Here is a 13521-nt window from a genome sequence, read left to right as displayed (position 1 = left end):
GGGCCAGAGGGGAGCAACCAACGTCAACCTTGTCCCTTCGTGAGAGGCGAACTTCTGCAGAACCCTGTTGATGATCTTGAACGGCGGGAATGCGAAAGCGTCCATGTGAGACCAGTCCAGCAGAAAGGCATCTATGTGGGCCGCCTCTGGATCTGGGACTGGAGAGCAATAGGTCGGGAGCCTTTTGGTCAATGAGGTCGCAAAGAGGTCTATGGTGGGCTGACCCCAAGTCATCCAAAGACTCTTGCACACGTCCTTGTGGAGGGTCCATTCTGTAGGGGTCACCTGACCTCTCCGACTGAAACAGTCAGCCAAGACGTTCAATTTTCCCTGGACAAACCTCGTCAACAGTGAGATGCCTCGATCTTTTGACCAGATGAGGAGGTCCCTTGCGATGACGAACAGTGTGTAGGAGTGAGTGCCTCCTTGCTTGGAGATGTACGCCAAGGCTGTGGTGTTGTCCGCATTCACTTCTACCACTTTGTTTCGGAGAAGACTCTCGAAACTCGTCAAGGCCAAGTGAACAGCCAACAGCTCCTTGCAGTTGATGTGAAGGCTTCTCTGATCCGACGTCCAAAGACCCGAACATTCCAGACCGTCCAGAGTTGCTCCCCAACCCAAATCCGACGCGTCTGAAAATAACACGTGGTTTGGGTTCTTGACCGCCAGGGACAGACCTTCTCGAAGACCTATATTGCTGTCCCACCAGTTCAGGCACGTTTTTACTGGTTCGGAGATCGGGATTAAGACAGCTTCCAAAGTCTTGTTCTTGTCCCAATGGGAGTCTAGATGGAACTGGAGAGGGCGAAGGTGAAGTCTCCCTAGAGAGATAAATTGTTCCAGGGATGACAGCGTCCCTAGAAGGCTCATCCAACTTCTCACTGAGCAACGGTCTTTTCTCAGCATGAGGCGGACTTTGAGCAAGGCTTGATCTATCCTGGTGGCAGACGGAAAAGCTCGAAAAGCTAGACTGCGAATCTCCATCCCCAAATAGAGAATCGTTTGGGAGGGAGTCAGCTGAGACTTCTCTAAGTTCACCAACAGTCCCAACTCCTTTGCAAGATCCAACGTCCATTGAAGGTCCTGCAGACAGCGATGACGGGACGACGCTCTGAGCAGCCGGTCGTCCAGGTACAGGGAGGCTCGAATCCCCGATAAATGAAGAAATTTTGCCACATTTCTCATGAGCCTCGTAAAAATAAGAGGAGCAGGGCTGAGGCCGAAGCACAGTGCTCGGAATTGGTACACCACATTCCTGTATACAAACCTCAGATATGGTTGAGAATCCGGGTGTATAGGAATGTGGAAGTACGCATCCTGAAGGTCGAGAGAGACCATCCAGTCTCCCTCTCTGACCGCTGCTAGGACGGACTTCGTGGTCTCCATCGTAAATTTTGTTTTGACAACAAAAACGTTGAGCGCACTGACATCCAGCACTGGCCTCCAACCTCCTGTATGCTTTGGGACTAGGAAAAGACGGTTGTAAAATCCCGGTGAATGAAGGTCCGAGACTTTCACCACCGCTCCCTTCTCTAGCAACTGAGACACCTGCAGTTGTAGTGCCTGTCTCCTTGACTCCTCTCGATACCTGGGAGAGAGGTCTATAGGAACTTTTACCAGAGGAGGTCTCCGTACAAAAGGTATTTTGTACCCTCCTTTAGCAACAACACAGACTCTCGGTCTGCACCCCTCTTCTCCCAGGCCTGCCAGAAGTTGTTCAGTCTGGCCCCTACCGCTGTCTGAGGACGTGGGCAGTCAGACTCTGCCACGGGAGGACTTGGATTCTCTCCTCTTGCCTCTTTTACTGTCGGCACGAGCGCCTCCCTTACTGGGGGCTCTGCCACGAAAGGGCGGGATAAACCTCGTTGCTGGAGTATCGAGCTTGGGTCTTACGACATAAGATGATGAAGGAGCAGCCTTGCGCGCCGACGTAGCCATCAGGTCGTGGGTATCCTTCTGCACCAGAGAAGCTGCAATATCCTTAACCAACTGCTGAGGAAACAAGGCAGATGACAACGGGGCAAAGAGAAGCTCTGACCTTTGGCAGGGAGTTACTCCTGCCGAAAGGAACGAGCAAAGAGTCTCCCTCTTCTTAAGGACTCCTGCTGTAAAGGTAGCAGCGAGCTCATTAGAGCCATCACGGATAGCTTTGTCCATGCAGGACATAATTAGCACGGATACATCACGGTCGGCCAAAGAGATCTTCCTGATCAAGGCTCCCAGCGACCAATCCAAGAAGTTAAAAACTTCGAAGGCCCTGTAAACCCCTTTGAGGAGATGATCAAGGTCCGAAGAGGACCAGCAAACTTTAGAGCGTCTCATGGCCAGGCGACGGGGAGAGTCTACGAGGCTTGAGAAGTCTCCCTGGGCAGAGGCAGGAACTCCCAAGCCGAGAATTTCTCCCGTGTCATACCAGACGCTCGCTCTAGAAGCCAGTTTAAAAGGGGGGAAAGCAAAAGCTGTCTTCCCCAAACTCCTCCTGGTGATCAACCAATCGCCTAGTAAACGCAAAGCTCTCTTAGAAGAGCGAGAGAGCACTAGCTTAGTAAATGACGGCGTCGAAGTAGCTAGGCCTAGCGTAAACTCTGACGGAGGCGAACGAGGAGCAGCAGTTACAAAATGGTCAGGAAACAGTTCCTTAAAATCAGCATGATCTTTTTAAAATCCAGAGAGGGCTGAGCAACTTTAGGCTCCTCTCTGTCCGACAAAGTCCCCAAAGGAATATCAGTTGGAAGGGGATCAGCGACTTCCTCATCCGACGGAACCTCGTCCGACAACTGCCGAGTCTCATGATACGGAGAGACCTGCCGAGGCGGCAACGCTTGACAGGCAAAGTCAACAAGCAAAGGAGCAGCAGTAGCCGAAGAGGAAGTGACGTCACGCCGCTGCTGAAAGGACTGAAAATCCTGTGACTAACCAACAACAACAGCTGAAGTTGATTGACGCTCGACGTCACGTCGGACCTGCATTGACTGCAGAGTCTGAGCAGGCAAAACAACCTCCGACTGCGGTGACTGACGCTCGTCACGTCGAGGCAATGGAGCCGGTCGGTGAACGTTAGTGCGGGGCTGCGGCGGTAGCAGCTGAACGTCAGTCCGAGACTGCAGCAAGGGAGGATCCATGTCACGTGGCTGACGTGAAAGACTAGACCCACGACTAGCATCGCGTTTCAAAGTACTAGAAACGTCAGCACTAACGTCAAATGGACGAGTGAATACTCGTTTGGGCGGCTGAAGGCCAGAGTCATGTTCAGCGCACTGGCGACTCGAAAGCAAAGGATCATCTCGAACCTGCTCAAAGTCATACTCTTCCATAAGGGAGGCAAGCTTAGACTGCATGTCCCGCAGGACAACCCACTTCGGATCAACGGGAGTCGGAACGGGCCGTGACGTCGGTAACGTCTGCGTTGGCAAAACATTGCCTCTACCGCGACCCTCAGACCCCGTGTTACGCTTGCGCTTAATAGGCGAACAGTCATCCGACGACTGCAAAATGTCAGAGCTGCCCCAATGGCTACAGCCAGGACGCTGGACCTGTCCTGAAGGGACTGACTTTCGCTTCAAGGGTCTAGAAACCTTGCGCCAAGGTTTCTTGTGCGATAAGTCTTCGGAGGACGAGGAGAAAATAGTCTCACCCGTCTTATGGTAAGGGCGATCTTGACGAGAAACGTCCGATACCAAAGAAGGAACGTCTGTACGTTGGTTTACGCCTCTCGCCCCCTTAAGTCCTACGACATTACTTCTCCCTGGTGCAGGGGAGCCTGAAAGAGGTCTCGGACTAGGGGAGCGACAAGCACGAACAGACGAACCCTCAGTCGCAACACTAAATACACTTTGCGCACTTATCACTTTATCACTACGATTTTCTGTTTTACCACTCTGACACTTCAACAACTTAACATCTGACATGAGTTGGTTACGGTCCGATGCTAAGGACTCAACTTTTTCACCTAAAGCTTGAATCGCTAGAAACATATCCCGCATGGATGGTTCATGAGTGCTAGTAGGGGGTTCAGGAACAACTACTACAGGGGAAGGATTAGGTTCAGGGGCATGGGAGGAGGAAAAATCCAACGATCTAGAGGAGCTTCTCCTCACCCTATCTCTCTCAAGCTTACGAGTATATTTGTCATACTCAAGCCAGTCGAATTCCGACAAGACCACGCACTCATCACACCGATCTCCTAATTGGCAGGATTTACCCCGGCAATTAGAACAAATGGTATGTGGGTCGATAGAGGCCTTGGGAAGACGTTTGTTGCAATTCCTCGCACATTTGCGATATACAGGAAAAGGGTCAGCCATTTTGAACAATCAGAGAAAATCCAAGTCAAAACCAAAGTCATCAACAATAAACACCAGCCAAAAAAAAAGGGTTTCAAGAGTTTAATTGAAGAAAAAACACCCGTCACAGCGAAAGCCAATAAACAACCAAAATAAAGTACTTCACCAAATCGGTCGAAAACTCAAGGTCATAAGCGAGCGGAACCAACTTGTCGACAAGACCGACAGAGAAGAACTGGAGAACTTGACAAGTATATGCGGTATCTGGCCGATAGTCGGCACTGGTGGTCACACCCGCAACCTTCATGGCGATCGCTCGCGAGTTTTTTGGAATCTGTCGAGCCATCCGAGACGTCAGCTATTATATATTCACCGGCTAAGTTTAATATTTAAAAGGTCCAAATTCCTATGCCTAAAGACGGCCGCTAACATGCTCCTGTATCCCTTGATGGTTGAAGTTGAAAAACCTACGTTTCCTTCTAAGGTATAACAGGAAGTCAGCAATCTGAGTCATAGAGGTACTGGAAGAGGAAACAGAGTTGACTCTGCACCATTCTCTAAAAACTTCCCACTTGGATTGGTAAACCTTGATGGTAGAAGACCTCCTTGCTCTTGCAATCGCCCTAGCTGCCTCCTTCGAAAAACCTCTAGGTCTTTTTCGATAGTCTGAAGGTTTTGATGGTACCTTTCCAAGTGGGGTTGTTTGAGTAGATCTACTCTTAATGGGAGGCATCTCGGGGTATCCACTATCCATTCTAGTACCTCTGTGAACCATTCTCTAGAGTCAATCTGGTTCCCTGGTGTGACAAGAATTTTTGCATTACAAATTGTGCACAATCTTGAACGGAGGGAATGCGTACACGTCCAGGTGGGACCAGTCTAATAGGAAAGCGTCGATGTGGACTGCTTCGAGATCTGGCACTGGGGAGCAGTATGTCTCCAATCTCTTCGTCTTCGAGGTTGCGAACAGGTCTATACAACGATGACCCCAAATCCGCCACAGGTTCTGGCAGACCTCCTGGTGAAGTGTCCATTCTGTGGACAAAACTTGACCTCTACTGCTGAGACTGTCTGCCATCATGTTCCTTGCCCCTTGAATAAACCTTGTTATAAGGGTTACATTCTTCTCTTTTGCCCAGTAAAGAAGTTCTCTCACAGTCTCGTAAAGGGACCTTGAGTGGGTTCCGCTTTGTTTGGCTATGTAGGCCAACGCTGTAGTGTTGTCGGCGTTGACCTGCACCACTCTATTCAGGACTGACCCTTCGAAGCCTTTAAGGGCCAACAGCTCCTCGTGGTTTATGTGGAGGATCTCCTGATCTTTTGTCCAGGAACCCGAGATCTCCAACTTGCCCAGTGTTGCTCCCCATCCCGAGTCCGAAGCGTTAGAACACAACACAAAGTCTGGGTTCCTCTGTTCCAGGGAGAGACCTTCTTGAAGTTTGACTGGGTCGTTCCACCACTGAAGGCAACTTTTTACGGATTCTGTAATGGGGATACATTTTGTCTCCAGTTCCTTTCCCTTGTCCCAATGTTGATTGAAGTGGAACTGAAGAGGGCGAAGATTCAGTCTTCCCAGGGAGACAAACTGCTCCAACAAGGAGAGGGTTCCCAGCAGACTCATCCACTCTCTCACAGAACACTTACATTTCTCTAGAAAGCAATGAAGCTTCAACAGGGCTTGCTCCGTCCTTGAGGCAAACGGAAAAGCCCGAAAAACTTGACTCCGAATCTCCATCCCCAAATAAAGGATCTCTTTGGATGGTGTCAGTTGAGACTTGTCTCTGTTTATCAGAAGACCCAGTTCTTCTGATAAACTCAACGTCATCTGCAGATCCTCCAGGCAGCGATTGTAGGAATGAGCTCTGAGTAGCCAGTCGTCCAGATACAGGGAGGCTCTGATACCTCTTGAATGCAGCATGCCAGCTACATTTGACATCAGCTTCGTAAATATTTAAGGGGCGGAGCTTAGGACAAAACAAAGAGCCCGAAACTGGAAAACTTCCTCCTTGTACACGAACCTCAGGTATTGCTTGAAGTTCGGATGGATGGGGATGTAGAAGTAAGCATCCTGGAGGTCTAAAGAGATCATCCAGTCGTCCTTTCTTACTGCTGCTAGGACTGATTTCGTGTCTCCATGGAGAACTTTGTCTTTTGAACGAAGGCGATGAGAGCACTTACATCCAGGACTGGTCACCATCCTCCCCGAGTTCTTGGGAACCAGGAGTAAGCGGTTGTAAAAACCTGCTGACCGCAAATCTCGCACCCTCTCTATTGCCTCTTTCTCCAAAGAGAGACATTTGATGTTGCATAGCCTGTATCTTTGACTCCTCTCTGTATCTGGCAGAGAGATCTATCGGAGTTACTACTAAAGGGGGTTTCCCTAGGAAAGGGATTTTGTATCCCTCCTTTAGTAACTGTACGGACCAAAGGTCTGCTCCTCTCCTCTCTCTAGCTTGCCAGAAGTTGTTTAGTCTGGCTCCTACTGCTGTCTAAAGGCAAATGCAGTCAGACTCTGCTTCGCCCTGGTTTCGATCCTCTTCTCTTTGCTCTCCTTCCCTCGGGTCTGGTACTACCCCTGCAGAAAGTTTTCCCTCAAAAGGGCTGCAAAAACTGAGGGAATGGAGCTTCTTCCTTAGGTTTGCGGCTTGAGAAGGAAGTAGGCAGAACCTTCCTTACTGTTTTTGACACCAAATCTTGTGTGGCCTTTTGGGCTAAAGCGGAAGAAACCTCTCAGACCAACTCTAGAGGAAAAAGGGAGGAAGAAAGAGGAGCGTACAGCAATTCCGACTTTTGTATGGGTGTAACCCCATTGGACAAAACAAAAGAGCACATTTTGGGCTCTTTTCTTAAGAACACCCGCTAAAAAAAGGGCCGCCAACTCATTGGATCCGTCTCTTAAGGCTTTGTCCACGCAAGACATAACGTGGATGAGGCTTTAAGTGTCCACATCCTTCCAAACATACACCTTTTTTCTCAAGGCTCCCAGAGTCCAGTCAAGGAAAATGAACACCTTGAAAGCTCTGAAGACGCCTTTGAGAAGATGATCAAGTTCCGACGTTGACCAGAGCACTTTGGTTCTTCTCATGACTGTCCGACGAGGGGCGTCCACCAGACTCGAAAGTCTCCTTGGGCAGAGGAAGGAACTCCCAAGCCGAGAACTTCTCCAGTTTCGTACCAAACGCTAGATCTGGAAGCCAATCTGGCCGGGGGAAAAGAAAAATCAGTCTTTCCCTGGTCCTTCTTGGATTGCATCCAGCCCCCATCATTCTCTTTGTGAACAGAGACTCCTTCGATGCCTTCCCTAGCGTAAACTCTGAATGCAGGGAACGAGGAGCAGCAGGAACAAAATAATTAGGAAACTTTGGTAAAAACTCTCATAAGTTTCTTTAAATCCATCGAAGGATGAAGGGTATTAGTATCTTCTCCTTCCGAGATTTCCTCTAAATGATCACTAGGGGAAAGGTGACCGTCGATCCCTTCTTCTGACAGGTCTCTTATCGAGGTAGAGACGTCCTGTTTCCTAGGAGTCAACTCCTTAATATCCTGACTTCTGGCGTCAAGGAGTCCGATATAATGACGCCTGGCGTCACGTTGTTCCAACACTTGACGCTCGGAACTATGACATTCGCGATCTTGACGCTCGGAACTATGACGTTCGCGATATCGACGCTCGGTTTCATGACGTCCGTGGCTCTTACGCTCGGCGTCCCGACGTCCAACTCCTTGACGCTCGGCGTCATGCGTACAGTACCAGTCTCTCGACAGTTGGCATGATGTTCCTCCTTACGACGCTCGGCGTCATGGCTACCAGGTTCCCGACGCTTGGTAAGCTATTCCTCTACTCAACGCTCAGTGTCAAACATCATGTCTAACTCTTACAGCAGCGTTAGTAGCTTGACTTCCAAGGTACCGACGCTCGGCGTCACGACGTTCAACTTCTCAACGCTCGGCGTCATGCCTTCCAAGGTTCTGACGCTCGGCATCACGTCCAACTTCTTGACGCTCAGCATCATGACTTCCAACTACAGTACTCGACGCTTGGCGTGATATAGTACAACTCCTTGACGCTAGGCGTCCTTTCTGATGCTTGGCGTCATGGCGCTTAGAATCTAGACGCTCGGCGTCATGACTTCCAAGGTACCGACGCTCGGCGTCACGACGTTCAACTTCTCAACGCTCGGCGTCATGCCTTCCAAGGTTCTGACGCTCGGCATCACATCCAACTTCTGGACGCTCAGCGTCATGACTTCCAACTAGGGTACAGTACTCGACACTTGGCGTGATGTAGTACAACTCCTTGACGCTTGGCGTCCTTTCTGATGCTTGGCGTCATGGCGCTTAGAATCTAGACACTCAGCGTCATGACGAGCAACTCTCTTCCTGTTTAGCAGAAAGGGAAAGACGTAAGACGCCAGCCCCGTCTGTGAGCTGCTCATCCAACGGCAAAGATAACACTTTTACCTTGCCTTTCCCATGGCGAGGGCAAGCGTCCTGGGAAGCGTCACCAGGTACGCTCGAGGGGACGACTGCTCGGAGGCTAAAGCCTCTCGCCTCCCTTCGCCTGTCAACATTCCTTCTCCCATGGGTTGGGAAGCTTGGACGAGGTCCAGGGCTAGGAGAACAACAGGTCCGCGCAGCCGCACCCTCCACTGCACTAATTTTAGCACTGAAACTTGCACTTTTTAACTCTTTTACATCAGACCACAATTTGGACCTGCCCGCTGCGAGAGATTCTACTCTTTCGCCAAGGGCTTGAATGAGAATCCAATATTCTATACGATTAATATTAGTATTCCCAATATTGAAAAAATAAATAACAATACAAAGTACAGTAATTTGTGGGACTGTATCGATCGTCATGAGTACTACATAGTGTAAATTTGACTGTACGCTAGTTTAATCTCTGATAATAGATCGATGATTATCTAAAGAAAAGTATACTAATAGGATAAATATCTTCTTAAAAATAATATATTCCTTTTACATTATAAAAACTAAATACTTTTGCTTTGTAAGTTAGTATTTTCTTTTCATTCCTTGCAAGAAAAAAGAAATGAATTTGCAAGTCATTCTTCGTAGAGTTTACGTCACATGACTTGTGACATCAAAGTGCTGGCGGAATGATTTCTTTCCACCATCATGTTTTTAAGAGTTGGTTCGTTAGTTTTTACAGTAGGGGAAAAACTCCTGATCCTATCCCTTTCAAGCTTACGAACATAGCGATCATATTCCAACCACTCACTCTCAGTAAAAATAAAACAAAACCAAAACGAGCGAAAGCCAAAGCCAACGTGTACTTCACCAAATTAACTGCAAATAAAACCAGGCCAAAGGAAGCGAAATTCCAATGATGTCACCGGTGAGGAGGCAGGGAAGATCTGAGGAATGACTGGAATGGTTCCAGGTACCTGGGTAGAGGGCACACTGGTGGTACACCTGGCTACCCAATCGGCGATTGCCACGAGTTTTGAAATTTCTGCCATGACGTCAGGGACCAAGCTATATATATAACTACCAGGTAAGTCAGATGTTTAAAAATAATAACATATAGATTCCGTAAACTGTAATATTAACATTTATATGTTGTAATAAAAACTTTTATAACAGATATTGGTAAATTTTATATAAGTGCAGGTAGAACCTTGGATAGAGGTTATGACCTGGGAAGGGGGTCCGGTGTGACGGTATGAACGATCAGCCGGTCTCGGATTTCTCCTTGACATTGTATAATGGTTCTTTTCCGCCATTAGCTCACTTCGTTCGCATGAAAATAAAACATCAAGCTCGTATGTACTGGCAAGCGGTAATGTTGACCTGAGCACGCTAACATTACAGGAAAATAAAACATCAACATCGTATGCACAGGCAAACGGCAATGTTCACGCATGTGCAGATTATCAAGGAGAATTCTGAGACCGGGGGATAGTTCAGACCGTCACACCGGGGGCTTGCCCCAGCTAGGGGTTGTGACCTGGGAAGGGGGTTCGGGGGCTTGCCCTCACCTAGGGGTTGTGACCTAAGAACTTCTAGGTTAGGTTAGGTGGGTTTGTTAGGTTCTGTACCCTTTTTAATTACATATTCATACCCAATAAACACATAAAATATTTGATAAAAAAAAATAGTAAATAAAATATCAATGAAATATTAAATTTTTCCTTAATAAAATCATGTAATAATACCAAAAAACTAGCTTTAGAAAAAAAAATAAACATTGAGTGATTACTCAAAAGTGTCACTATTTGTAAATTGTATATTTTATGGACACTTTTGAATAATTAATCCATTTTTAATTAAGTATACTTTGAATATACAGTACATCAAATGTACGCTGCCATCACAAACTTCGGTATTATTACAGTTTCAACCATTATGGGAAATCTATTATATTAATATTTTTCCCGAGTAAAGCAAGTCTTTTGTAGTATTTCTGTATAATATTATCTATCGCAAAAGCCTAGTTCTTTATATATCGACGATCAAACTCACGCTACTCATGTCTTCTTCCCAGATTTTTTCTAAGTCTGTTGTTATTGTTGACTTTGTGTTGTTTTTGCTTAAATGAGCCTTGTAACCACTATAATCCGCAGACAAACTAGTCCACTATGAAGTCTTACACGTTTGGCCAATCACAGTGCCTATCCACTATGTCTTACAGGTTTGGCCAATCACAGCGCAACAATACATTACCCAGGCATTTCATTTCGTTCTTAGACATGGAGGCCATAGCAAGCACGTCGTCTCATGTTGCACAAAAAGTTGAAATTCCATCTTCTTGTCCTGACTGTTACCTAACTTACAATGAATTTATTGTAACTTATTCGGGGAATATTGAAAAACTAGTGGATTTGTGCCAGAAACACAATTTAATTTTATAAAATTAAAATTGTCCTGCATGTCAAGGAACCTTCGCAACGGCTTCACGTTTTCATCAAAGCAGCAGCATATCTTTATGAACCAACAGTTTAAGGTAATTTATAGAGTATATCATAATGGTGATAGTATAACGATGTATACAGCAGTACCATCACTTTGGATTTGGTTTGATGGATGTGTTAGGTAGTGGCCGTAAGGGGGGGGGGGGTCGCAGGGGCTAGGCCTTGATAGGGGTACAGGGCCCTAGGTTAGATGGTTGTATTAGGTTCGGTAGTGCCCCGAAAATCATTGTGGCCTTAAGGCCACAGAGATTTTCGGGGGGGGGTCACAGGGGGGGCAGAGCCCCCTCCGTTAGGCCTAGGTAGGGGTACAGGGCCCTTGGGCTAGGTGGGTTTATTAGGTTCGGTAGTGCCCTGAAAATCACTGTGGCCTTAAGGGGGTCCCAAGGGGCGGTGCCCCCCCCCCCCCCCCCCCCCCCGGTAGGGCTATAGGGGGAGGGGTGGTGGAAGGATAAGTATTCATTTATTGCGAATATTATTGGACACCCCCCCACCCCAAAACCCCGGTTCCCACCTGGTGTCCCCCATAATTGTTGGGATGAAGTAGGGTCTTTCTGCATTACAACATATGAAACAAAAACAATAAAAACACTGTTACAAACACTGATTTTTCTGGCAAAAATTGTTGTTTTAACTCCAACTACATAGTAAATCTCTAAATCGGATGGTTTGCGGTCAAAATAAACATTAAATCCGTTGGAACTACACTATTTCTGATGCAACAAATATATCTTTATTCCAGTTTCCCCATAATGATTGAAACTGTAATTTTACACTAACTTCTGTTTATGTACACTGGCATCATGAATTCTGTTTGGTTGACTATGTTGACATGTCAGTTCCAAGTCATTTAGTGAGGAAACCGAGCTATTTTCTTTTTATAACCCCTTCCCCCTTCCTCAAAATATCTTGATAATTATTGCTTTCCCAGAATTTATATAACCACCTAATTACTGTGCAAGATGATGAGAACTGTAGGATTGTATTATTTTGGAGTAAATGGAGAGTGGTGTTGTAGACAATTACCAAATGATCGAATCCTGTCCTAACTTGACCTACAAATCTGCCGTTTCTTCTTTTATATAATTTTTTATAAAGAAAAAAAAATGTGCCAAAACGAGCTACGATATTCAAGCTCCGGTGCCTTGCCTAAACATTATCATAATTATTGTTGTTACAGCTAAGCTACAACCATAGTTGGAAAAGCAGGATGCAACAAGCCCATGGGTTAGAAAAGGGAAAAATAGCCCAGTGAGGCAAGAATTTCAACTGTCATCCCTGTAAAATCAGACAAAAGCCTATGATTACCCAATACCTACCATGTTCGGATGGTGTTATGAACAGAAACTGTAACTGTTACATAATCTCCTTCAACAAGCTTTTTGAATTATCACCTGATACTGTTACCAAGGGCAAGAAAAAAAAAAAAGTGTTAATGTCTAGTGTAGTGTTGTGTTGTAACCTTTGCAACGGCGACCCGCCCGTAAGGATTTTCTTCATTTAGGTTTCACTTTCTTTTACAATGTTATTTCAGAGTTCGTTTAATATTTTTTGTGTTCTACAATTTGCAAATATTGCCGGAACTTTTGAAGAATAGCGGTCCCGCTAAACCCTTTTGAAGAATATGAGTCCCAGTTTGGACCTTTTAAAGAATAGGTGCTCCAGTTTGGGACTTTTGAATATTAAAGGTGCTCATGACACGGTGAATATAACGAGGAAAATAAAGCAAATATTAATGAAAAAAATACTTTATTTTGTAAGTAAAAAATACATTTTCATAAAATTATGGAGAATAAAAAGCAATAGTTCACTGGGAGCCTTTCTATATCAGGGGTCAGTTCCTCACACGTTGATTACAAATAGACATCAACTAACCTAAACTTCCCCCGACCCTAACCTACTAGCCGTGCCCTTACCTATTTACTTAATGGGGGCGAACGCCCCCTTTACACTGCTATATTCTAAGTTACACATAATAATACATACAGGTGGCCGCTATCATACATACACCTCGTTTATTGTGTACAAAATTAGATCGGTTGAAATTAATTGCACAAATATTGTTTTGAAATTTCAAAACAAAAAGAATCAAATAGGTTAGGTTATATTCACAACCAATCATGCTGTTGCTTGATTTCTTCCCTAAATCCCTCTTTAACAGTGTGGGCCTATTTTATTCCTTAGAAGAATAGGTCCCAGATTCGTACGGGACCGCTATTCTTTAAAGGCTCCATATTTGCATATTTAAGTACGTTTTCTTCATTTTCTTTTTCAAAGAGTAGCCGGTTTTTTATTTTTTCGTCCTT

The 13521-nt window shown here is 46.0% G+C and overlaps 1 protein-coding gene across 1 annotated transcript in view; it reads right to left on the bottom strand.

Moving 5' to 3' along the window:
• LOC137645792 (mitochondrial amidoxime reducing component 2-like) overlaps nt 1-12659 on the bottom strand; it is a 331716-nt gene extending 319057 nt beyond the window's left edge. Inside the window, exon 1 of the mRNA XM_068378732.1 lies at nt 12535-12659. Coding sequence (XP_068234833.1) covers nt 12535-12537 — 3 coding nt within the window. The 5' untranslated portion in view covers nt 12538-12659. The remainder of the gene's footprint in view (nt 1-12534) is intronic.
• Between the last annotated feature and the right edge of the window lie 862 nt (nt 12660-13521).

This window comes from Palaemon carinicauda, chromosome 8, assembly GCF_036898095.1.
Source record: "Palaemon carinicauda isolate YSFRI2023 chromosome 8, ASM3689809v2, whole genome shotgun sequence".
In the NCBI taxonomy this organism is placed as follows: domain Eukaryota; kingdom Metazoa; phylum Arthropoda; class Malacostraca; order Decapoda; family Palaemonidae; genus Palaemon; species Palaemon carinicauda.
The sequence above is the reverse complement of the archived record's forward strand: the minus strand, read 5'-3'. Positions and strand labels throughout refer to the sequence as shown.